We start from the raw sequence: 26,070 nt of genomic DNA, 5'->3' as shown, positions 1-26,070 counted from the left end.
GTTTAAATCTTTGGGTCATTTAGTTTTGGAGAGGAGGGCACCTCTGTAGATAATTCGGCTTGCGTTAAAAAGCTCTTGTGTCTGGATCAGAAATAAGGTGAGCAGGTGCTGAGCTAGAGGCCTGTATCCGACTTTTTTTTCTTTTTTTTTATATACTTTAATCCCATTCAATTCCATTTTTTCACTATATTTTGTCAATTACACACAGGTCCGAAAGACACGCATGCACAAACAGGACCTATACATGCACAAAGTGGAAAGATGTCAGAGTAACAGGGGCTGCCCTTGGTCAGGCGCCCTGAGCGGTTGGGGGGGGTTGGTGCCTTGCTCAAGGGCACCTCAGCAGTGCCCAGGAGGTGAACTGGCACCTCTCCAGCCACCAGTCCATGCTCCATATTTAGTCCGGACGGGGACTTGAACAAGTGACCCTCCGGTGCCCAACCCAAGTCCCTATGGACTGAGCTACTGCCCAAACAACATAGGAGAATCACTGATTTGTACTTTGAAACTGGTTTATTCAGTGTATTTACCAGTTTAAATCACTGGATCCTTTAGTTTTGGAGAGGAGGACACCTCTGTGGATAATTCAGCTTCTGTTAGAAACCTCCTGTATGTCTGGATCAGAAATAAGGTGAGCATACAAGGTTATCAGACAACAAAAGGTCAGCACATACTGTATCAGCAGGTGCTGGGCTAGCAGCCTGTTTCTGATGTGCCAAACAGCGTAGGAGAAACACCAACCAGTTTTAATCACTTGGTCTATTTTGGAGATGGAGAGACCTCTGCAGATAATTTAGCTCCTGGTAAAAACACTGAAGGAATTCTTTTTGAATTTCAACTTTATTTACTACTTTCCACATTTAAGAAAACATGTACACAAAACCCCTTGAAAACAAACAGTAAGATAAATTCCAGTATGAAATAATGTACCCCCATTAAAAAAAAGGAAACTACAGTAATAGACAGTGTGTGTATGTGTGCACACGTACACCTGTGATTAAAAGTTCTACAGTAGATAGTGATAACCAACAGTACTACAACCTCACAGCTGATCAAGCAGATAATTAATAAAAGGTTGCCATGCTCTGTTAAAACTGTCCTCATAAAGCAAACCTAATATTTTCTACCTTAAAAATGTGTAATGTAGCAGTTTGACTGTACCTTAGGAAGATGGTCATCTTTACACTGAATAGCAAAACTTGATGTATGAAAAACACTGAAGGAAGTCTCAGCAGGAGAAGTTTCAGCTGGTTGACATCTGCAATATTACTGCTAGATGCCACTAAATCCCCCTAAACCTTACACGCTGGACCTTAAGACTTGTTCCATAATTAAGTTTGACAAGTTCTTATTTCAGATGTGTGTGTCAGGAGGTTTTATTCTGAGTGACTGTCTCCTGAAATTGAATTTAGAGGAGGCAGGCTTTATTTATACAGCACATTTCAAACACAGAGAGGAGATTTAACAGGCAAAGAAACAAACAATAAGAAATAAAAATCAATCAGGATCAAATGGAGTGCGTAAAATAAAATCACATTAAATATAGTGGACTAGAAATACATGTAATGATTTCCATAGGTGTAATATCTGGCAGCCTGCGCTGATACACATCTATAAATAATAAATAATTCAATCTCCTGACTCCACACTGTTAGGCAGCTTTTATAGCAGCATTCTCAAATTTGGACAGCAGCGACAAAATGCAGCGTTACCATAGCAACAGCATCCGGTGCTTTTTTTTTTTTTTTCCTCCTCCTGGATACACATCCTCGAGCCGCCGCTGTGATTGGCCGAGCTCCCTTTGGATGTCACTGGGGCAACCGAATGATGGGAATTTTAACACATGAACGGAAATGCGAGCGCCGCCTGTGACTGGCTGCCTCCGTGCGGCTCCCATTCAGGCTCACGTGAGGTGTACATGCAGCGGAGGCCGGCTGTTGGACGGCTCGCACATCCGTCTGAGGAGGAGGGAGGGTCTGTGAGGTTTTTTTTTTTTTTTCCTCCTCTCCTTGCCTCGGTACGGGAGCCGAGCGGGGACCAGCTGGTTACGCAGCGGCCGTGGGTCTCCACCCGAGAGTATGGCGGCTGGGATTGCACTGGGAAGCGAGGGAGAAGCGGAGACATGCCAGAGATGGTGAAAAGGAAACAAAGAGACGCAAGTTGCTTCATCAAAGGTGGAGACAGTTTGAGTTGGGGCTGTTTCCCCGACGCGCAACCGGCTTGCAACATCGCGCCTGCAGTTTATTCTAGCTGCTGAAAGCCAGCGTTTTTCCACCAGTGTCCTCGATGGAGCAAGTTTGTTTTTTTCTGATGCACACACAGGAGGTGAGCTAAGCAGATGAAAACCCGCACGCTCCACATCATCGGGCGATATCTCCTTCCTCCCCGTGCACATTTTTGGACATTTGCAGTCCTCGGATGCCCGTCTAGCTGTCAGTGTCTGGCCTGCATGGGGGAATTTCTACAATGAAATCCATCTTGGGGCACCGAGTCTTTGTGCTCTGCCATAGCTGAGCAGCAGCGGCGGCAGGAGGGGAGCAGGACTGTGTTATTGACAACCCGCTCAAAATGGGACACGAATGGTGACTGTGATTCGTGCGCGAACGTTTTGAGTTCATTTCAATGACGCGCGGAGATTTGATACCTTACGACTTGATTTAATCCACGATGCGCGAGTACAAAGTGGTGGTCCTGGGCAGCGGTGGGGTCGGGAAATCCGCCCTCACTGTGCAGTTTGTCACCGGGACGTTCATTGAGAAGTACGACCCCACTATAGAGGATTTTTACCGCAAGGAGATCGAGGTGGACTCCTCGCCCTCGGTGCTGGAGATCCTTGACACCGCTGGCACCGAGCAGTTTGCCTCCATGCGGGACCTTTACATCAAAAACGGTCAAGGATTCATACTGGTCTACAGCCTTGTCAACCAGCAAAGCTTCCAGGACATAAAGCCGATGAGGGATCAGATCATAAGAGTGAAAAGGTTGGTGAAATTACGCGCAGGGAGAAAGAGTAATGTCCAGATTGTTGAGTGTATAGCTGGCCTATCAGGCCCTGTAGTTTCAGGGTGGGCCTAGGCCTGGTCTGGGAACTGTGCTTGCATGGAGATGCATCTTCAACACAACATGCCTGCTCTATTTTGGTGTAACACACACTACCTTTGCACTGCAGCCCCAGCAGCTATACCAGTGATCATGTGTGCTTGTCCTCACTCTCTCTGCAGACTTTGTTTTTAGGCATCTTAGGGATGACAGTAAGTAGCAGGGCGACAGTGCTGATCCACTCTCCAGTCCACTCCGGTCCTCCCCCGTCATAACATGCTAGATGCTGTCTGTGATCTGCCAAGCTGCTGCCCACTGTGCCGGATGCTGCAACCCCTGTGAAACACCGAGCCGGGGATACCCAGGATTCAGTGCAACAGAGGCTCTGCAGAGAGAGCTTCACGGAAGCACAGCTCAAAATACTGTCTGTAAGGGTTGGGGGGTGGGGGGTGGGGGGTGGGAGGGGGGCACACTAAATGTGAGGCCTGCTGCTGCGGAGGAGAAGAAGCCATGTTTTTAATTAACCAGCTGCACAAGCTCTTTAGGAAGAGCGGCACAATTGAAAGCGTGAAATCGTCTGATGTCTGAGAGCTGTTACACAGATGATCCAGATATGAGGTCACCGGAGTGAGCCGCTGATTGATATGCGGGAGAGGTTAGCTGAGGCTGTGTGGTTCTGCTGTCATGTTCCTTAGCTCCAGACCAACATGCTGTGAAGACTCGCCGTGCTGTATATCACCTGGCGACATGGCATGATGTTGAATAAGCGAGAGCCTAAATGGAGTGTCACACAGTGGATGATGCTGGTTAGATTATTGGTGGCAGCAGCACGCACTGGACTGTGACTGCGAGGGTTCATCAGTCATTGTAGGTGTCAGTGGTTGTGTTACAGTCAATGCAGGGAGTCCAGTGGGCTCCAGAGAGGGAGGAGGCTGGTCTAATGAAGAAGCATATTTAACACGGTGCAGCTTAAAGCTCACACTGTTTACTGATACAGCTAATTACTTCAGATAATGCTCAGCACAAGGACAGTGCAGTCACACCAGACGTGTTTCTGTCTCTGTCGTTTTCCATCCTGTAACCTAAAAAATGAAATTTAACCACCGTACAGATGCTTGTTTTTGTTTCCTTTAGTCTCTGTCACCTAATTGGCTGTTTTTCAAATGCACCTTATAAACAATCCTATAAATCTGTGGCTCCAGATGAAAGAATGAGGTCAACATGTTTCCCCCATATGAGTTGAGAACGAGGAGAGGTGTGTTCAGTTTACAGTGTCTGTGTCTGTGTATGTGTGTGTGTGTGTGTGTGTGTGTGTGTGTGTGTGTTTGTATGTAAATGTATACATGTGTGCTCGCACAGCAGATGCAGCCAGGCTGTTATGTGATTTCACACTTAGCACTGAGTGTGGTGCTGCTCTCTAATGTCCCAGCAGAATTTATTTTCTTTAGCGAAAACATCACACTTCACATGCTACTCCTACACGATGGTGCATTTCAGAGTCCTCTGCTTCATGTGGAATCAGACAGCTAAACTTTAGATTGGGTTTTAGAGCTCCACTGTGCAGAATTTAGGGGGATGTAGAAATGGAAGTGTGTTTCCTTTAGTGTATAATCACCTAAAAATAAAAATTGTTGTGTTTTCATGACCTTAGAGCGGGTTCTCATTTATGGAAATCGCCATGTTGCATTGCTGTTTTCCTGCAGTAGCCCAGAACAGACAAACTAAACACTGACTCTAGATTTTCATGTCAGCAACTGTAGTTAGCAGCCCTTCTGTGATGAGTAGCATCAGAAAAACACTGATTTTTGAAAAGTGAAACCGCGTTATTTAGTGTTTTTACCGGTTTAAATAACTAGGTCTGTTTGTTTTTGAGAGGACTAGAGCTCTGCTGATGATTCAGCTCACTCTAAAAAACTTCTGAACACTGAACACTAAAGGAAATTAAACAGTAAGAAGTTTCAGCTGGTTGCAATGTGCAACCCTCACCACTAGATGCCACTAAATCCCCCGAAATCTTACACAGTGCTCCTTTAAACAGTTGAGTTAAAAGTGTCAGGTCATTGTTAGTCTTAAATTGACCCCCTGGATGCAGACTGGCCAATCATAACATAGCATGGGGCCGGCTCGGACCAGGGTCCGACAACAACACAGCTGTGCTCCATTGACTCTAATGCAGTCGTTTCAGATTTCCTTCGTTTTCAGGCTGGTTTTGTGGATTTGGAGCTAAATGTTGTGCCTGGGGCACGTCGTGTATTAATGATACTCGTTACCTGGAGAGGTTGGAAAAAGATATACGTTTCTTCCCTGTTCCAAAACCAAAATCAAACCCTGAAAAGTGTAGGGTTAGCTAGCTAGCTACTGAAGATATAGCCTACTGAATGTATACACATGCTGCTTTTGCTTTTTAATGGTTATAACAGTGAAAAAAATACAGACCCTGCTGTACAGGAACCAGTGAAGGGAAGCAGGGAAACTTTGCTGATATTCAGCCAGCTGTGTGTCATCACAGTGTACACAGATGAATGTTGTTTGACTTCCCCTGGAGATCCCTGCCCGTGTGGCAGCCGCATGGGGACGAAGCCATACACTGTTCATCTGCACACACTGTGATGCCACACAGCTGGTTCAATATCAGCAAAGTTTCCCTTTATATTCATTGTCTTCTGTGGCGATCAGCAGTGATGTGGTGGTTCACTTTTACACTGTGATCTGTAGCCTATAGTTCGGCTTTAGCTTCTAACTATCTTTGTCTTTTTAACCTGTTGTTGCTGCTGAGTCAGTTTACGAAAGGTCAATTCAGTTTCCTGTGTGTAGTTTTCCTTGAATAGAGTTTGTTCTGAATTAAAGTCTGCACATTTCTTTGACAGAATTTCTCTTGATCTGTTTTAAAGAAAAGATGAATCAGAGACTTTCTCAGAAATTACCATCCTCTAGCCTTGCAACAGAAAACATTTCATTGAGAGATTATGCTGAAGATCAGAAGAGGTTTGCTTTACTCAGCCGGGTGTTACAGATGAGGTCTGAACAAACTAAAGCTGTTTGTACGCAGCCTATTCAAACCTACACGCACAAGATTTCTGTTATTAAAAGCTTCTGTTGACAGCAGTTACATAAGTTGACTTCTGCTCCTGAGACATTGTAGATATACTGTATATGGTAAACTCAACACGTACGTCTAAAACGGCACAAACAAAGACTGTTTCCTTTTTTTAGTTGACATGATCTCACTGGGTACACACTGTACGGCAGCCCAGCTCTTATACACATCAAAGATCAATACAAGAACCACACAGTGTATTCATTTCTAAACACATCTGACCCAAAAGCATGAGTGTCAGTCATTTTTTCTCCTGTTGCTGAAAGTAAGAAGTGCAGCACTGTTTAGATGAAAGCCAAGTTGTATCCATAGCACCAGTAGCATAGTGCTCTTTGATCAGATGTTGGCTGGATATAATGTGCCGGATTTTAAAGACAAAGTTGTTTGTAGTTGTATTTCAGAAGTTTGTTGGTTGTTAAGGCCCAGACACACCAAACTGAAATCAAAGAACTAGTGGCAATGAAGGCCGACCTTATTGTTGCTTCATGTCACCTATGTCTCAGCCAAATAGCTGCACCTGGACACATCACAAAAACAAAACTAGCACGTACGTTCTGTGCCTGCATGAGAAGAAATAAGTCTCCATACCAGCAGGCAGCAGTAGTCTGTATTCGTCGTAAAACAGGGAAATGAGAAGACCGACAGGATGGATTTAAGATGTTAGTTAGCCAGTTAGCACATTAACAACACAACCCGGTGCTGAAAGAGCAAATGATATTTACCGTGCGCCATTGTACAACAACATTCCAACTGTCTCCATGGCTGAAAAGATAATCTTATCTAACATAACAAGTATGTTTGGATCTCACGTCCTCTGGACTTCAGCTGTTTGTTTACTTTCCTCACTTCCGTTTCTCTTCTCATGCTCTGAGCTGAACTGCCAGTCAAAGTGACTTCATTCACTGACCCGCTTTGCTGTCTCTGATGCTAATTCGCCATGCTGAACCGGCCAAAAAAAAAAAGCAGACAAGGACCGACTTGTGCCAACAGTGCAGGACACACTGCCAAAACTGTGGCGACAGACAGCTGGCAATCAGGGCCCTGAAAGGGGTCTCATATAAATACAAGTACATGAACCAAAATACAGTTCATGCACTCACATACTTGCCCATTTATGTAAACATTTTAAATGATTCCCAACATTAGAATCATATAAGATTCTGGGTCCTTTATGGTGTTGTTTTCTCGTTGTGTTTTAGCTTTCACAGATAACTGACCAAATGTAGAAAACGTGATTCTAGGTTTCCCATTTTGCATCACTTCTCAGTAGTTACACCATGAGGAATCCAGACAACAGCTCATAATGCAACGCCATATTAAGACTTTTTATGTTTAATATAACAGGTGCTTTCCTGACTGAAAAAAGACCTGCTTATTGCTCCCATGAAGCAGAAATGCAACAAGTTGAGGCATGCGTGTTCTGTGGGCTGGCCGAAGGGCATCGTGGGAAATGTAGGAAATCAGTAAATGCAGTTGGAGAGTACCAGACAGGTCGAGGCATCAAAAGGAACGGAGACATCAAAAAAAGAGTCATTAAAGCACAGACTGATGAGAGAAAATCATGACAACATCAGAAAAAGGGTGGAATTTTCCATAGCTGATAAGTAAATAAAAGAGTAAATAATTCAAATGAAAATAATCTGCAACTATTTCGAGAACTGATTAATCATTTCAAGAAAGAATAGTGAAGAAATCCTACAAATATTCAGGCTCCAGCTTCTCAGATGGGAGGATTAGCTGCTTCTCTTTGTCATTCATCATCGTAAACGTAATACCTTTTGAATTTTGGGCAGAGCAAGGCATGTGAAGACGCCACCTTGGGCTCTGGGACGTTGTGATTGGGATATTTTTAATCATTTTTTGTATGTAAACCAAACAAAAATATAATCAGCGTATGATTGCATAATGAAATTTCATTAGTTGCAGCCACAGAATTTGCATGAGGGATGATTGAAATGTAGAAAGTAGAACTTAAACCACGGCTTCAGCAGTAACAGGTGTCTGTCTCTGATTTCGGTGAACTGTTATTTTTAGGAGATGTAATTTTGCTATGTAAGCCTCATCAGTCTTACTGTTCCTGCACATTACACTGTTGTCATCCCTTGCTTGTCTGTCCCTCCTTGCTGCCAAAACAGTGGCGACCCGTCGCGACCGCATCAGCGTTCTTTCGGGTCAGAGGTGCTGCTGTGCGTCGCTCTCACTCTGAACTCTGTCAGCATCAATCAGGGCCTACTGCTAGCGGTACCGACCGGCTTTAGCACAGAGGCCACGGGTGCACGTTATTACACCGAAGCCTGCCTGCTTCCACTGGGGACCTCATCACTCCTCACTTCAGCTGAAGTTAACTATACAGCAGGTGTATATGGAGCATTTAAACAGCAGTGACACAGTCAGAGGACATTGAAGAAGAAAGAGGTGAAATAGGGGTAGCATAACAAACTTCTACATCCGTACTGTGAGCGTTGTAGTATGGCTTGTAACTCCGGAGTTCTCATTCAAGGCCTTGTTTATGTGCCAACTGGTTGAAAGGGTCATGATCAGTAACTGGAAAAGCAGCACACTCCCAGTTCTCCCAGAAAGATTATTTTTCATGTCTGTTGTGAAACTGGGTGAAAGAACTGAGCTAAAGTTCAGTGACAGTTACTTGACAGTTGACTTGGCAATTAAAAGTGTGTTTAAAGGGCGCATACAGTGGTGTGTTCAAATATCCAACAAGTTGTTTTTGCCAGTTTTGGAAATCACTATGTCAGAGAAGGTGGCGCTAGGTAGAGCAGTTAGTCAGAGTGTATTTTGCTTTAGGGTTGGTCCACTAGTTTGGTCCAGACAGAAACATCTCAACAACTAATGGATGGACTGTGCTGAGATTATGTGCCCATGGTGCTCTGAGGATGGACGTTACTAACTTTGGTGGCTGCCTGACATTTCCTTTAACGACAGCAACAGGCTACAAGTCATTTTCAATGGAAGCCGGTGACATGACGCTACAAACTACCACCCGACACTTGTTGCTGTGGACAGGTGTGACACGCTACAAATAAAAATTGAGCTGGCCTCAACTTTTTACAGTTCTCCAATGATGTGGCAAAGCATCAACCAATCATATGTATTTGTTTTTAGCTGTGGTACTGTTTTATTTATCTTTGTTAGCAGATGCTATGCTAGCTTCATGTGCATTGTAATGCACACAGGGATGCAATTGGATGGTGAAATGTGACATTAAAATAGGGCTCAGACATTGATCAAAATCATAGATATTTTTTTGAACAAATACACACTTTAGATGACATTCAGTCGGGTTGCTTTGTGGCAAGTTACGGTAACAAGCATTTGAGCAGCACTCCAAATGTGCAACTCTGAAATAATGTAGCTGGTTACAGTGTTGCTGTGTCACTCATCTGAAACGGTTTGGACATTCATGGCTCCCTCAGGTGAATTGAACAACAAAATGATTGTAACAAACATTAACAGTAAGAGAGAGCAAGAAAGCACAGCTGATACCACTGTATCGATATTGCAGAAAATGAGTAATTAATGAGTAATTCGCGATGAGACAAAACTGTTGTAGAGCGTTGCAGAGAAAGGTTGCAGCACTGTGAAGTGGCTGGTCTGGGCTTGACTCAAGCTGGCTGATGGTGTCACAGACGACTGGTTTTAGAACATGAAGCATGTCACCTCTTTCAACAGCCAATCAGCATGTAATGAAATCAGCTAGTGAAGTCAAAATGACTGCAGACGATGTGTTTGCTTGCTGCAACAGGTACTCCGTCCCTGCCAAGCCCTCTGTTTCTGTCCTCATGTGTGCCGGTGTCAGATGGTGGGTCACTACTGCTGCTCGCAGTATTGTGCTTATGCCCCCTCACACACACACATTCCCATTGACTGATTAATTAGAGCTTCTTATTTCTATTGTGGTGTATTGATTATGAATACAGTCCATCCGATGCTCGTTTTATGTTTTTCACTGTTTCGTCACTACTACAAATACAACTGTAGCCAATGTCTCACTATCGCTATCCTCATTCAAATTTCAAGAAGCTACAAATTATATCCAGCCACAAAATAAACCCTGAAAAGCTGGAAATCAGAACTGGAGTACAGACAGTTGTTGCATAAAGATGATACACCATCTCATCTAGTTGCATTGGTGTGAACCGGCAGGTTTTGAGAATGGTGTATTCCAAGTATTAACTTGTTTCAACTTGTCTTGTCGCAAATCTTTGGTCTGAGCCGGGCTTAAAGCTCACAGAGCTGCTTTTGTTAAGTGTTAGCTTACTAGCTAGCCATATTCACAAGAAGGCACTAGCCACCCATATCAAATCTATGGCCGAATAAATTGTATACGTAATGTTACTACAACTTGATGGTCAGTCATGTTGGAAATAAACACCTTCTTTGTGTTGTGAAGGGAGTTATGCCAGTGGTTCCCAACTGGTTCAGCCATGGGGTCCAGATTTCTCTTTCAGTCTTTAGTCCAAGGTCCACACAGTTCAATACATTCAGCGTCAAACTTGTAATTGGCCATGTCGTCGAGTTAATTTGCTGTCTCTGTCAAGTAGCTGTCTGTTAGTCACTCAGTCTACAGCAGGAAACTGTGCTTAAAAAGGAAAGTGCTGTGCCAGAAATTCACTGTACTTAAAAATAAAGTGTGCTTTTTACAAACTTGACACGTTTGCAAGTCACTTGTGGTCCATTCAGAATGGACCCACGACCCACCAGTTAGGAACGACTGCTCCATGCAACAGTTTGTTCTTGGTAAGGGCAGCTGCAGTATGTATTAAAGGGAAATTTCAGTTTATTTCAACCTGTCTCCTATCGTCCTAAATTTATTTCAAGTGACTAGTGACATAAAAATAATAGTTAGCATGTTAGCCGTTAGCCTAGATACAGCCATGGTGCATAGTAGCGTCAGACCTGTTAAAACGTAAGTGAACGGGCATACTTCAAGTGCAAAGTTAGACCACTAAACAAGCTTTTTTTCCACAAAGACCGCCTCATATCGTTAGGATAAATGTCAGAGAACATATAGAAAACGACATGTAAACGTGTTGTCTTACCTTACCAGTGTGGTGCCATGTTTGTTTACCATTTAGCTCTGCTTTCCAAAGTGCGGCCGAAATATATCTCACAAGCTCTAGATAAAGCCCAGCTGGATACTACTCCAGGTGGAGGTGTCTCGTCCTCGGTCACATCCAGACCTTGAAAATAAGGCTGCAACCGGTCCCATTCCTTGCAACAGAGGCATTCCTCTTCTGTGGGCACTAGGGCACAGCATTCACAGGTACACCACCAATCTCCAGAGCTACGCAGCCTTGCAGCAGCCATTCCTCCTCTCTCGTCCTCTACCTGTTGTGCCTCTCTCTCTCTCCTCCTCTGTTCTTCAATTTCACGAAGCTCTTCGTCAGTGTATTCTGGCTCAAATAAATAAGGGCGGCCATCAAACTCTGCAAAATCAAATTCCTCCTCCACAAAGTCGAAGTCTGGCAAAAAGTCAGCCATTATTCTATAAATCTTTCATAAAATAGATGAATGAACTTTTCAGGCTACTGTCCGGTTCTGCCTTCCAGCTGTTGCTGCATGTTCTCGCAATATTTCAGCCATGCTTTGGAAAGCAGGGCGAAATGGTAAACAAACATGGCACCACACCGGTAAGGTAAGACAACACGTTTACATGTCGTTTTCTATATGTTTTCTGACATTTATCCTAACGATATGAAGCAGTCTTTGTGGAAAAAAGCTTGTTTAGTGGACTAACGTATGTATTTCATCGATGCTCCAAACTGAACATTGATCTCATAGAGTCCAGCTCTGCACCACAAAGCTCCTCACAAAGGGTTCGGGTGATGTCAAACTGTGCGCTGCTCTCAAACAGCGGTTGGTAGTTAGTGACAAAATGCCATTAAACTAGTCTCACAGAAGCCCATTAAAAAGTCCACTTCACTTTTAAGCTGTTGCCATGGATATTCGGAGAGGAAAACAACAAGCAATTATGAAAACAGCCAGGCAACAAGCTGTCTAGACATAAGTGGTTTATAGCCTTTTTTTGTGAAGTCATAGAATCAAAGCATTCAGCTAATTAGCTCTTCAGGTTTGCGTCCTAATCTGAGCAAAGTCTGCACTTACCTGTACACATGCTAAACTAAGTGGTACATTAAACATTAACAGTAACCCAAAATGTGTTGTATATCAGTCACATAGAGATTGTTCTGACATTGCACTGATAGTGTCGACGCTGATATAATATCCTTAGTGTGTTGTATAATTTTCAGACTTATGAATGAGTCTGAACTACTCAAAGCATGTTCCGCTCCTGTCTGACCACTATTTCATGGAACAAATTTCCGATGCAGTGGCACTTTGCATTTCAGATTTCAGGTCCCGTACTCTGCACAGTAGGAGGAGGGATTTGTCTCAGATGGCATAATTACCTCGGGGAGATAGTAGTGTGCTGTAATAATGCTGTGATACATCAGATCCAAGGCTGAGTAGCCTGTATAGTCTGTCTCGTACAATACTCATCGTTTATCTTTTCCATTTTTGCATTTGTTGGCCAGTTTCTCCGTCATCTGTGAATAGCATCATATTATTTTAAGGAAAAGGAAGCAGAGAATTTGGTTTCACCACCTTGAAAGTATCCAAAAGAGACTTTAAGTAGTATCCCTGATATCGTCTTTTTTTAATCTGTCATTATTTTAAAAGGAGAGAAGCTCATGCAAAATTCATGTGCTTGCCATGGCGTGTTTACCAGCGATTCTCCAGATATCTTTTCCTGATGGAAATCTTTCTTTGCCCTGATGCTGTGCCAGAAGAGAGGAGCTTACTCTCTGACTCAGCTGATGTCTCTCCACTGACTAAACCGAAGACCCTCCACTAAAGGGCCGTTGGGAGGAGGCCCAGCACGCAGTCCGTTTCCTCCCTCATCCTGACGGTGTCGGCCGGAGTCAAATCCAGAGGCTCTTGGGCCGCTGGGTTCCACCGTCCGTCAGCAAGGCCTGTGTGAGTTGGTGCATCATGCATTATAGATAAGGTGTGTCTGGGCGACCTCGAATGGGTGTCTGCAGTCAGACAGCACCAGTGCTGGGGGGCCGTCAAGCTCACAAGCTGAAGGCTACAGCATGACATGTTTGTTTGTGTCACGGCACAAACACAAGCAGTTATTCATTTGTCTTCTGAGGCTCGTGTCTAAAACCATCTAAAACCGTGCTCTGTGTTACTGACAAGCTTTGCTTCCTTGCATCAGCCGCTGTCGGGTCACAAGGCAGTGTGGTCGACACCCTTTATGTTGAGGCCCTGGGAGCCTCAGTATCCGTGGCAGCCGCTGTCTCACACCTCCTGGGACTGCTGGTTTCCTCCTCTGTTATTATGACTATATATAGACCCTCTCCTTTGGTACCAGATGTCTTTGTGCTGCACTTGTGTTATGATGAGGCCTAAATGAGCTACATAACTTGCATACGGCTGACCAAGTCAAGTCCTCCATTATGGTTAAAAATAAAAGAACACGCAGCACACAGCAGTTTGGTATGACCTTATTGGACTGGCTTTACTTCCTGCTGCTGTTTGGGAAATCCATTAAAGGGATACTTTGCAGATTTTCAACCAGCTTTGTATCATTACAGTGTGGGTAGTATGTGCACTCAGATCTCCCTGATCATTCCCCAGCTCAAACTACAGATTTGACTTGTGCATTCTTGTGTGACACAAAGAGTATAGGAGCAGATCTAGACACAGACCCGCCCCTCCCTCGCTGTCAAACTCAGATCAAATTTTAAAACAAGGCAGCGCTGATCAAATAAAAACCAATACTCTGTTACTGCATTGCCTATTTTTAGCCTGGAATGTTTGCAGAAACATATTTTAGTGCACTGTTTGGCTGTAATACAACAATTTGTGAACAGGAAGTAAGTGCCACACTGTTTCCTATGTTGAAAAAAATGGAGGCTGAAAAAGCTGAGATCAAACTAAAACCACAGATTCTTGACTCAAGACTTTTTTTTTCCTAAAATGTTTTCAGAAATACATTTTAGTGTACTGTTTAACTGTAATATTAGATAGTTTGTCACCAGCCACCGCCACATTGTTTCCTGTTTCAAAACAGACAAGCTTGCATTACGTCACACACCATCAAGAGCGTTTATTGTTCTGGTGTGGCGCAGTGCATTCTGATAGTTGTAGGTTATCTGCGTCTTGAGTAAAAGCATATTCGACAACCCTTTTCCTCTGTTTTCTCTGGTCATGTAGCACCAATTTCAAAAGTAGGCTGGTTTTATGAAAAGACAATCCTTCTGTCCACATCAGTACTTCTTTATTTATAGTGTCTTTCATTTGATATCTGGGTTTTGACACTCAGCCAGCTCTAAAGCAAGATTCACTGTTGTTGTGTGAATATGATAGTAATGATGTTGATAATTGCTTTGTTAATAGCTGAAACAGATTTTGTCATCAGAATGAATTGGCAACTATTTTGATACTTGGTTTATCGTTCATGTAATTTAGAAGCAGACATGGCGAAAAATTCCGCAGTTCCAGCTTCTCAAAAATGACTGCCTAATTTTTTAGTCTCATATTGGACTGTTAGTGTGGACAAAACGACATTTCAGATGTCACCATTGGCTCTGCAAACTTGTCATTGGCTTTTTTTTTTTTTTTTTTGTTAAATGTTTGATAAATCAAATGATTAATTAAGTAAAAACGTAGTAGCTGAATAGAAGAATTGCATCGATTAAGCAATTAATCAGTTAGTTGTCAGCTAATCTGCTAATTGATTAATTGATTTTAGTTATTTTCTGTGAAAAAAATCCTCTGATTTCAGCTTTATAAAGGCCCAGTGTGTGGGATTTAGGGGGATATATTAGCACAAATGGAATATAAGTGCTTTGTTAGTGTATAATCACCTGAAAATAAGAATTGTCCTGTTTTTGTTGCCTTAGAATGAGCCATTTATATCTACATACAGAGGGGATTGTTATCGTCCCATATAGTCCGCCATGTTTGACAAACTAAACATTAGCATTTTCGCGTCGGCCACTGTAGAGCAGCCCCTCTGTGACGAACCAAACAGCAGTGGAATAACACTCTTTATTCTGTGTTTTTTACGGGTTAAAATCTCCTGGTCCATTTGCTTTGGAGATGAGGAGACCTTTGTGGATAATTTGGGCTCCAGGTAAAAACCTCCTGAATTTTTGGATCAGAAAAAAGATGAGCACATATTAGCATGTGCTGGGCTAGCGGGCCATCTGCGACAAGCCAAACAATGTGAGAGAAACACTGATTTGTAACGTAAAATTGCTTTTTTCAGTGCTTTTTCCAGTTTTAATCACTTGGTCCGTTTGTTTTAGGGATGTCCCGATCACATTTTTTTTTGCATCCGATCCGATACCGAGTCCTTTATTTTGAAATCAAGTCCGATACCGAGTCCGATCCAATACTTTGCAAAGCATTAAAAAAGTATTTTAAAGTACTTTAAATAGTATCCAAAAAGCCTATCGGTGATTCAGCAGCACAAAATGTAAACAAAATATCTTCTTCTTGTCTTCAACAAACAAAATAGGCCTCTATCTTTATACAGCGGAAAGCAGAGGCAACATTGAACAACATAGATGAAAACCTGGCCATTTTTGTTGTTTTGATTCCTCCGATCTTTTATTACCGATTCCGATTTTGTAAAAATAACGTGATCAGCGCCGATACTCGGATCAGGACATATAGAGAGGAAAAGAGCTTTGCAGATAATTTGGCTCCTGTTAAAAATCTCCTTGAATGATGAACACTTAAGGAATTCTTACCTGGAGTTCACACTTGTAACATGAGAAGTTTCAGCTCGTTGAAATCTGCTACCCTCACAGGTAGTTTCTTTACTCCTCTATGACAGTAAACTGAATGTCTTTGGGTTGTAGGCAAAACAAGACATTTTTAGGATGTCATGAATTTTATCGACATTTTATAGACCAAACAGCTAATCGATTAAGTGACAAAATCATCAACAGATTAATCAACAATGAAAATAATCACTAGTTGCTGCCTTAATTCATTGATAATGACAGAAATCTTTGGTTGCAGCTCTACTGTAATGTCACTGATAATAATATGACTAGTTGTCATTTAAGGAGTTAAATACATGAACAGAATTCAGGTATTAACCATTTCAAGCTGTGTTTTTTCTGTAGCGACTAACGATTGAGGCAGGAAAGTGAGAGCTGGTGTGAAACATCATGCAATGGTGGATAATATTTTAGATAGTTGGCCTCCCACAGAGATTTACAGCAGGAGATTTGAGCCAAACCACAGCCTGGTGCAGAGTCGAGACACCCAAATGGCACCATTACCCCCAACTAAATGCTGAGTCCCCTGTAGCTCCCCCTGAACGAGTGCAGCTATAAAAGTAAAAGTTTTGCCTTTCAATCTGCTCTCCCACAGCTATGTTTAGGGTTTTTCAGTGAAGGTGGAAAAGGGAATTTAAGGTTCAAAGCGAGAGCTGCCTACCACCAACGAGCCTAAAATAGTCCTCGGGAAAATAATGGCCTTGGCTTGGTCTTTATTGACACCAGGAATGCAGTGAGACCTGAGCACTGTACTCTGCATGTTAACGCTGAGATGCATACGCTGTAGTTTCTCATTCAAGTTCCCTCCGAGCTCATAGAACATTATCCCACTCGCAGTAACATGCTGACCGACCTCTAAGATCGTCTCTTAAATCCTGGTTGTTCCTCTCAGCTGCTGAGCCGATCCTGGGAACAGAACAGGAGAGTTGAGATTAAAGTTCACTCTGGATGAAGTATTCATGAGTAGATCAAAGCCACTTCCCTGTTCTCTGAAAGTTTAAGCTTATTTAACGGTGAAACCTGCAGCCCCTGGCCTCTGAGAGTTGCTCCGGCTGCTCGACTTGGAAAAGTACCACAGTTGCTACTTCTGCAGTCTCCCCGTCTCTCCAGCATTCATCAATTCCTTGTATACCTGTTACCATAGCAATCAGGATGGATGTTTTTTTCTCTATAAATAATTTAGAAGCATGTATATTTCAGAGAGCAAGGACAGCATTTGAAAGCCCTAATGATGTTCGGGTGCATGGCTCCGACTAGATTTGACGATGTTCAGTATCTTGAGCAGAGACATTTAAACTCGGTTCAAACGACGGGTCCAACAGATGGAAAGCACTCCTTCTGCCAGCCTCAAACACACACACACACACAGATAAGGATGAAAGAAATAACAACCTGTTGTTTACCAAAGGATGTGGATACGCATGATCTGCTATCTCTCTGATGTTTTTGATCTTTGTTATCTCTTCTGATGTGTTACAAACCGCCTTGGAGGCCCACCGTGTTTCCCGATATCAAAACTGATGTTGTGATAAATTTGGTGAAACTGCGTCCGAGCTGTTCCTTCTTATAATTATAGTGCCGTAGCCTATTTAATTCATCTGACCGTCTCTTCTGGCTGTCCACTAAGTAGTCCAGTTCCACAGTGACATGTTGCGCTCCAGCAACATGCCGGGGAGTTCAGAGCTCAAAGGATTATGGCCACTTCCCACCCTCAGGGGTCAGAGCGTCTACTACTCATTTCCTGTTCTTTACTGGGTCAAGCTTTAGATTTCTTGGTGTTTACATGAGGCAGGGTGGGCGGCATGAAGGCTCAGCGGTTAGCTCCCCGCAGCAAGAAGGTGCTGCCCGCTTCTTTATATGAAAAGCTTCCTCCCACAGTCAAAGCCCATGTGTGCAGCAAAGTTTTTTTTTTATAAAAATGCCCTTTTCTTTCCGTTTTCAGCTCCCGTGTTTTGCACCCAGCTGAGCTTTTTGAAAATACTTCAAGCTGGTGGTTTTGAAAAAAATCCAGGCTTATGTTGTGAGGAGAGGGAAGACAGATGACTGCTGCACTTTGCTTTGGGAAGCAGGTCATGAGGCCAAGTTGTTCATTGTTGCCATTAAAAGAAAGACAGTTGAATGTCTTGGTAGGTCATATTTCAGTAGGGGGCTGTACAACAAATAAATGTATGGATTATGGATAATTAAATAGTGGGTTTTACATGGCTAGTGCAAAAGCTTTATTTGGTAGTGCAAGTAAAACATTTTTAAACATTAAAGGAATACTTCACCCCTCAAATTAACATTTGTATTTCACTTATTCAGCCTGTGTTACATTGAATTTGGGAAGAATATTCATGCTGAACAATCCAAAAACTGGAAACTATTGATGAAGTCATAACTTTGATGATGTCATAATCAATTATATATCAAAACATCTACTAACAACAGGGCGTCGATAGGTCCATAAAAAGTCTTAAATTGTCTTAAATTCAGATTCAATGGGTGTTAAATATTTTCAGTCACATTACCGCGGAAATGTCTCTGGCCTGACAGACCCAATGACTTGTGAATATTTACAATCATTGAACAGACCGAAAAAATGCAATAATTAATAGCATTTATGACTGATGAAATTTTGTGGTCTTTTTACATTAAACACATTAATCTCAAACTCACCTAACTGTCACTTTTCCTAACTGTTCATTTTGAGCTGACATCAGTCTGTTTACCGGGAAAGAGCATGTACACTTGTGTCTCATACACACACACACACACACACACACAAATATGGATGGATGGATGGATAAAATGTGTATTTCCATTGCAGATTTGGTCTTAAATTTAGTATAAGGGGTTATTAAAAAGTCTTAAATTTAACCTGGTTATATCTGTAGACATCCTGTAACAAACTCACACAACTCGTGAAGTATAATCCAAGTGTCATTTATCCAGTCCGATGCTCAGTACTTCCCAAAAAGACAGCCCTTTCTGCCAGGAAACTGACCTCAAAGTGAAACTTACCCATGCCCTCTTCAAAGCCAGACTCCATTGACAAAAATGGTAAATTTACCTCGCTGAACACAGCAGCTGCAGGTCTACCAGTGCCTCAATCTGTTGTTTGTTTGTGTTGTTGTGCGACTTTGGTGAATCCAAACTAACCTTTTAAAACATCAAACTCACACAATAACACAACCAAACTAATCGATGGAGGCAGCAGTAGACCAGCAGCTGCTGTGTTCAGCAAAGTAAAATTAGAGCATAGATAGATTTCTCTTAAAGGTCAGTTCTGTTGGAAAGGGTTGTCTGTTTGGGAAGTACTGAGCGTACAACTGGATAAATAAGATTTGGATTATACTGTGTGAGGTGTATGAGAGTTGGTAAATAGATATTTTGATATAGTTTTACTATTGACTTCAATTGATGAAGAATTTTATCAATTTTTGGATTCTTCGTTCACTGTGGAGGCATGTGGAAAAAAACAAGGTTTACTGGGTGTGTAATTGACATACGAATGGTCATTTGGGAAGTGAAGTATTCATTTAAGCACAATGCTAATTAGGGCTGCAACTAACGATTATTTTCATTGTCGACTAATCTGTCATTATTTCTTTGATTAGTCGACGAATCATTTTATCGAAAAATGTGGTAAAATGTTGAAAAATGTCGGTCTGTCTCTCCCAAACCCCCAAATGATGTCATCTAATGTCTTGTTTCGTACTCACGCCAAAGGGTTTTAGTTCACCGTCATGGGAGAGTGTGTAAAGCTGCCAATATTTGAGCGTAAGAAGCTGCAATAAGAGTATTTTGGGGTACTTTTATAGTACTTTTCTATGAAAATGACTCAAACCGATTAGTCGACTACAACAATAATCACCGATTATTTTAATAGTCGATTTGTCATCGATTAGTCGACTAATCGTTGCAGCCGTAATGCTAATAGAGATTTGGTAAAGTATAATTGTCTGTCTTTGTAAACTGTAAATATAGTGGAAATATAAGAACAAAAAACTGGCTGATTGCTTCCATACAGTTCCTCATCATCACTTTTCTCTGAGTACATCCTCTGTCTGTGTCTGACAACCCGATGTGGGTCTGTGTCTGTCCTCAGGTACGAGAAGGTTCCTGTGATCCTGGTGGGGAACAAGGTGGACCTGGAGAGCGAGAGGGAGGTATCGTCCAGTGAAGGTCAGGCGCTGGCCGAGGAGTGGGGCTGCCCGTTCATGGAGACCTCAGCCAAGAGCAAAACCATGGTAGACGAACTGTTCGCTGAGATCGTTCGGCAGATGGACTACGCCGCCCAGCCAGACAAGGATGACCCCTGCTGCTCCTCTTGCAATATACAATAGCCCCGGGGGCTAGGCAAAAAGTCCACTTAGAGGAAGCTACTTCGACCCGCAGCAGAGAGACACACACTTAGACACACACACATGCACATGCCAATTAAATGGTAGAAAAATTCATGGTTGAACGCGACGGATTTTAACTCCACGGAGCATAAAATCAGCAGTGACATGATTATTAATAATGACATGTGAGTAATGAATACAGTTTGAACGAGGAATGCCAGGAATTTGCCGCAAGAGAAATTGACAAATGACAAAAAGGAACATGCCCTCGCCTTATGTTAGTCTCTTCTGTTGTTCAGGTTTGTTTTTGTCCTTTTGAGGTGTGGGGGGGGGGGGGGGATCATCAGCACACAATCACAGATCAGGATCTTTACTCTTTAGGTTGTTCTACGGTCTGTTCAAAGTGAGTAAATAATGTTTTCTGGTTTTGTTTGTATGAGAGAAGATGCATCTGTTGTTACCACCACTCGCTAGCTACTGTACACTAATCCAGTAACAGATATCTGGGATCCAGTTGTTCTAAATGTTAAGGAGTATTTGATTTGCAGTATGTGCATTTTTCCTCCCAGCTTATTTTGTGCAAGTGGTTGGCGGGAGGTTTTTCTACTCATCACAGGGCTGAACCAAAGAGGTGACCTGAAAGCACCTCCATTTTCTTATTTTTATTATTTTTTTTTTTTTCCAGTCGTTGAAAGTGGAATGGAGAGAAAATGGTGGATAAGTCAGTGTCTTTCTTGAAACATTGGTGCAGTCATCTCTTTCCTATTTTCTCACTTTGAGATACAATAGCAAACAATTGCAGAGTCTTTCACATATTGTGTGATGTTCCGTTTTCCTCTCTGGGGGACTCTGACAGCAGATTGCCGAGTAGTAATATAACTAACTGCTTCATCCTGATGGGACAAAGAGTTCATCTTTTCAGTGTTTGAATATCTCTACAGACGATCGCTCTAATCTCTTTTCAGGAATGGGTGACATTTTTAGTGAAGATGCCAACATTTGTCATACTTTACTTTTTTTTTCTCCTCCAGTATCAATATGAGAAATGGGGTGCGTACGAGTTTCAACATCCTGAACCCATGCTGTATGTGCTCAGAGTATTCAAATCCATAGTAACAAATAGTAACGACGAAGGTGATGATAATAAGAATAATAAATGGTAGTGTAAATATTTTGTATTGAAAGTGCCAGCTCCTGTGAAGACACTGACTCAACACATGTGGAATTGTCAACTGTATGCATGGCTAGTAAACAAAAAAAGGACTCTTATTGTTTGAGATAAATATAGGCTGTGGAAATGTGCAAACCAAACACATACACGTCTGGATCTGGACACTGTCTCAACTGTACATCTGTGTTGCCACGGGAACCAGACTTTCCCCGTGTGACCATTTTCATTGTTGATTTTATATTTTTTTATGTGACCATTTACTCTTTATTCCCTCTCTGAATGGTGACACTGTTACATTTGACACCTAAACAATAAAAGTGCGTTCAACACTCGACTGCGGCCTCCAAGCTTAAGTGAAATGAAGTAAGTGGACTGATGTGCTGAAAGAAACGCTGGTTCTTTGTTGCACTCTGACGCTGGTTTTATAACCAAATTGCTTCTTTTCTTCTGTACTTTTCTAACTTGTAATTCTGCATAATTACTATGTTAACTGTTTTTTAAATTTCCCAGAGGCCTTAAAGGGATAGTTCAGATTTTTTGAAGTGGGATTGAATGGGGTACTTATCTATAGTCAGTGTATCACGCAAAACACAAAAGCTAAGCAATGTACTACAGTGGATGGGGGTCAGCAACAAAAATATTTTAGCCACCTAAATAAAGTCCCACCTAAGAAAGTGCACACTATTTTGAGAGTATTTTCACTGCATTACTTTTCTATCAGACAGCCCACTCCAATGGGGAAGCTGTTAATGGCTTTAGTTCTCCATCTATGCTCTCATCAAAGCCACCAGACTCTATTAACAACTAGAATTACCACCCTATGGTTGTATGCCTCTGCGCACCAGTCAAGTTTCTCTCACAGTTCCACACACATCTCCTCCCCGACACAAAAGATCTATATAATCAGCACAGTTTCAAGATTAGTGTCACCAATTCAGCATCTGACCAAATGCCTTCCCTTCTGTTCCTGAGATTTGACCTTTTGGATATAAAATGTCATCACTTCCTTATTTTATCCTACTGGACATATGTCTGCAATGTTGTCATAATTAGCATATGAGTTCCTGAGTTATGGCTGAAAGTAGGTTTGTGAGGTCAATGCCCTTGACCTTTGACCATTGACCACCAAATTCTAATCAGCTTAATCTTTAGTCCAGGTGGACGTTTGTGCCAAATTTGAAAAAGTCCCTAAAAGGTGTTCTTGAGATATAACTTTGACAAGAATAAGAAAGATCTATAGATTTGACCTATGACCACCAAAATCTACATAGTTCATTGTAGAGTCCACGGGGACGTTTGAGCCTAATTTGAAGAAATTCTCACAAGGCTTTCTTGAGATATTGCGTTCATGGACAGATAGACAAAATGCTTCCAGCTATGGCTATTGTTGGCGCAGAGGCATAAAAACAGTAATTTTACTTAGCTGAACACAGGAGCTGCTGGTCTACCACTGCTTCGATCAGTTAGTTTGCTTTATTGTATGACTTTGGTGAATCCAGACTAATGCTTTTAAACACCAAAGTCACACAACAATACAGACAAAACAACTCTTCGAGGCAGCGGTAGACCACAAGCGTCTGTGCTCAACAATGTTAAATCGCTGTTTTTCTTAATGGAGTCTAGCTTTGATGAGAGCAATGTAATGGCTTCATTCTGCTCCTGAAAATCAATAATGTCTGACCAAAAGGTAAAGCAGTGAAAATACTCTCAGTTTATCGTACACTTAAACTGATACTGATTTTTTCAGGCAGTTAAAATACGTTTTGTTGCTGCCCCCTCCACAGCAGTATATTGCTTAGCTTCCATGTCGGACTCCAGCTTGCTTGTAGTTTAGTGTCTTTGGATAAGTACCTCATACAACCCCCTTAAAAAATCTAAACCCTTTAATCACAAACTGGTTTTGACCACTCTTTCATGATGCTTTGTACTGCCAAGGTTGCAATGGTACGAGATTGCCACGGTACAATAATTGCCTCAGAAAACAACACAGATTCATAATATATGGTATTAGACTACTGTATGAGTTACAATGACATTTAAAGCAATGAAAACAGAAGGGTTTTTTTGTTGTTGAATAGGTGCTTTGTTATAATTGAAACTTGAGACTATTTTTTATGGATGTGTAAAAAGTCTGACAGGCATTGGAGGAGAAAAGGAGATGCACTGCTAAGATTTTCCATTTGGTTTGATTATTTTTTTCAATTCCATAGACAAGCAAATATACAGGGTATGATAAGCATCAATTTTCAAACTGGTATACGGTTTTACAGTATACTACTGCAGCACTATGTGCTGCTTTAACCCTATATGTAATCCTAAATATTGATGGTACAAGTCCTACATTTATTGGTTTCGGGAGAAAATACATTTTGGAGCTATAGATTCCATCATCTGGGGGCTTTGGGAGAAGTAAACAGGAAGTAAAATACTGCCATGGAGTTGATTAGTCTTTTGAGAGCTACAATCTGAGCTCTGGTTAATAGCAATAGTAATAAGCCCTGCACATGTCTCATCATGTTGGGCCACATATGACCGGAAGAGATTCACTTTGCAGATATGTTTAGTGTCAGAGCAAAGGACACACCTTTCTGGCATTTCTCACATCCTGTCTTCTAAACTTGCCCTCAGAGTTATTAGGCAGAACTGTTAAGCTCTTTGTCCAGCCTCCGGTCAGCTGTCTGTTTGACACGTGATGGTGGAACAAGAGGAAGGTCTGGCTTACCTCCTTCAGGTGTTGCCTCTTACCCCTGCACTTTATCTCTTGTGTTCAGGCAAACAAATGTTGCAGCTAGCGTCAAGCTGCTCACTGAGGTTCTTAAATTGAAACTAGAGGAGCTATCTCTTGGGCCAGGTAGCCCGAGGCAGGACTGCCTTCTTCTCAGCAGTCTTTTTTGGGCTTCAAGATGAATTCTGTGTCTGTCCAGTAATGTCTGACACAATCCAAGCATGGTCACTGCTGCTTATGCATTGTTCTACCGTGACTCAGCCTCAGAGTCTGATTGCACCTACCTCAGCTGTGGCTTATTTAATGGGCTCAGCCTGATCTGAATATATCGTTAGCTTTATCAGTGAAGACAGCTATTGGTAGTTTGTTATTCTCCTCCTTGTTGGTTGAACAAGAAGGAAAGGTTACACACTTTTATTCCTTTTTCACCAACATGGAACGGATTTCGTGTCTGCTACACACCTAATGGAGTCATTTACTACCAAAAATAAATTGGTTTTGAACCCAAAAGGTTGGTTACCAGCTGGAACCCAGAAATCGCAGGTTTTCCTTGACCCAAAGTGCAAACTGCGACGACTTCAGTGGACGTGTCACAAAACTACAGATTGGAAAGAGAGGATGGAGTGTTGCACAAAACATTATTTTTATTTTTAATGCATGTTTGTTGTTAGCTAAAAACAAATATCTGCGATAACAGAGCAAAAGTTCACAGGTAATCATTAACTTTCCATATCTGCTTATCCTGTTGGAGGTTGCAGGGGGGCTGGAGCCTATCCCAGCTGACATTGGGCGAGAGGCAAGGTACACCCTGGACAGGTCGCCAGGGCTGACACATAGACACAGACAACCATTCACACTCACATTCACACCTACGGACAATTTAGAGTCACCAATTAACCTGCATGTCTTTGGACTGTGGGAGGAAGCTGGAGTACCCGGAGAAAACCCAGGCTGACACAGAGAGAACATGCAAACTTAACACAGAAGGGCTCCCCCACCCCAGGGTTTGAATCCCCCACCTGGGGTTAGAAGCAGGAAACCTGTACTACCATGCCACCACAGGAAACCAATGCGATCTGCTATCTTGCAACTAGGATACTGTTTATTTTGATTGTGCATTGTGCAACACCCTCTGTTGATAGTTCATTCTTGATTACTGTGGTTCGGCTTAACACTGGTGAAAACACAGGCTGGTTTGCTACATAAAATTAAGATTCCAACAATCCTGATTCAAGAACCAGAGCTAATTTGATGGGAAAGCAGTATTTGTACACTGCACATTGAATACATGGACCCTACCTGTGCTTTTATTTGTTTAGATGTCTCTTATTGTGGCATCTCAGGCAATACCTTGTAAGACTGTAGGCTGTTTAACATAAATGCTCATTTTGTTAGCATTCAGTAACTACAGCTCTCATCAGGCTTTAAAAGTGGCTGCTTTGACAGAGGCTCATGGGAGATGTCAACAAAACAAACAAACAGATAAACCCTGATTCATCTTTCCAAAAAGACAAAATAAACTGTCAGGCAGAGGCTAGAGGAAGAGGCCATCTTGGACTGAAGGATGAGACTCAACTCTGTGTTTGCTTGTACTTACACAACTCTAAATTTCCTTTGACACAGAGATATCATTTAGCAGATGTGTTGTAGTAAAGCTAATGGATTTTGGACACAATTTTTCCTCTGTCCTCTACCCTGAAACTGGTCTGCAGTCCATTGCAACAGAGTAAGTTAGTTGGTCACAGGTAGACTTACTCAGTTTGAACACCTGGTTGAGTGTGGCTTGACGAGGCTGACTGCTAGCTTTAGCATCAGAGGCTGTGATAGCTGGGACCTTCAGGTTCGCTGCTAACTGCTTTGTGTTGAGGTGATATTTTAGGCTTTAAGTACTC

At 42.2% G+C, this 26,070-nt stretch overlaps 1 protein-coding gene across 1 annotated transcript; it reads left to right on the top strand.

The window, feature by feature from the left end:
• Nucleotides 1–1,969: 1,969 nt before the first annotated feature.
• On the top strand, nt 1,970–21,802 carry LOC125899641 (ras-related protein Rap-2a). Its single transcript, XM_049594091.1, has 2 exons — nt 1,970–2,981; nt 20,045–21,802. Exons 1-2 carry the CDS (start codon nt 2,668–2,670, stop codon nt 20,280–20,282), a joined length of 552 nt encoding a protein of 183 aa, XP_049450048.1. The 5' UTR covers nt 1,970–2,667; the 3' UTR covers nt 20,283–21,802.
• Nucleotides 21,803–26,070: the final 4,268 nt, after the last annotated feature.

The sequence above is a fragment of the Epinephelus fuscoguttatus genome, linkage group LG13 (assembly GCF_011397635.1).
Source record: "Epinephelus fuscoguttatus linkage group LG13, E.fuscoguttatus.final_Chr_v1".
Classification (NCBI taxonomy): domain Eukaryota; kingdom Metazoa; phylum Chordata; class Actinopteri; order Perciformes; family Serranidae; genus Epinephelus; species Epinephelus fuscoguttatus.
This window is presented reverse-complemented; position numbering and strand designations above follow the sequence as displayed.

What these genes read in the sequence shown, in the direction of transcription:
- LOC125899641 (XM_049594091.1), top strand. Translation starts at nt 2,668, where the DNA reads ATGCGCGAGTACAAAGTGGTGGTCCTGGGCAGCGGTGGGGTCGGGAAA. An exon ending in CAGATCATAAGAGTGAAAAG is followed by an intron (nt 2,982 to 20,044) that starts GTTGGTGAAATT and finishes GTCTGTCCTCAG; the next exon opens with GTACGAGAAGGTTCCTGTGA.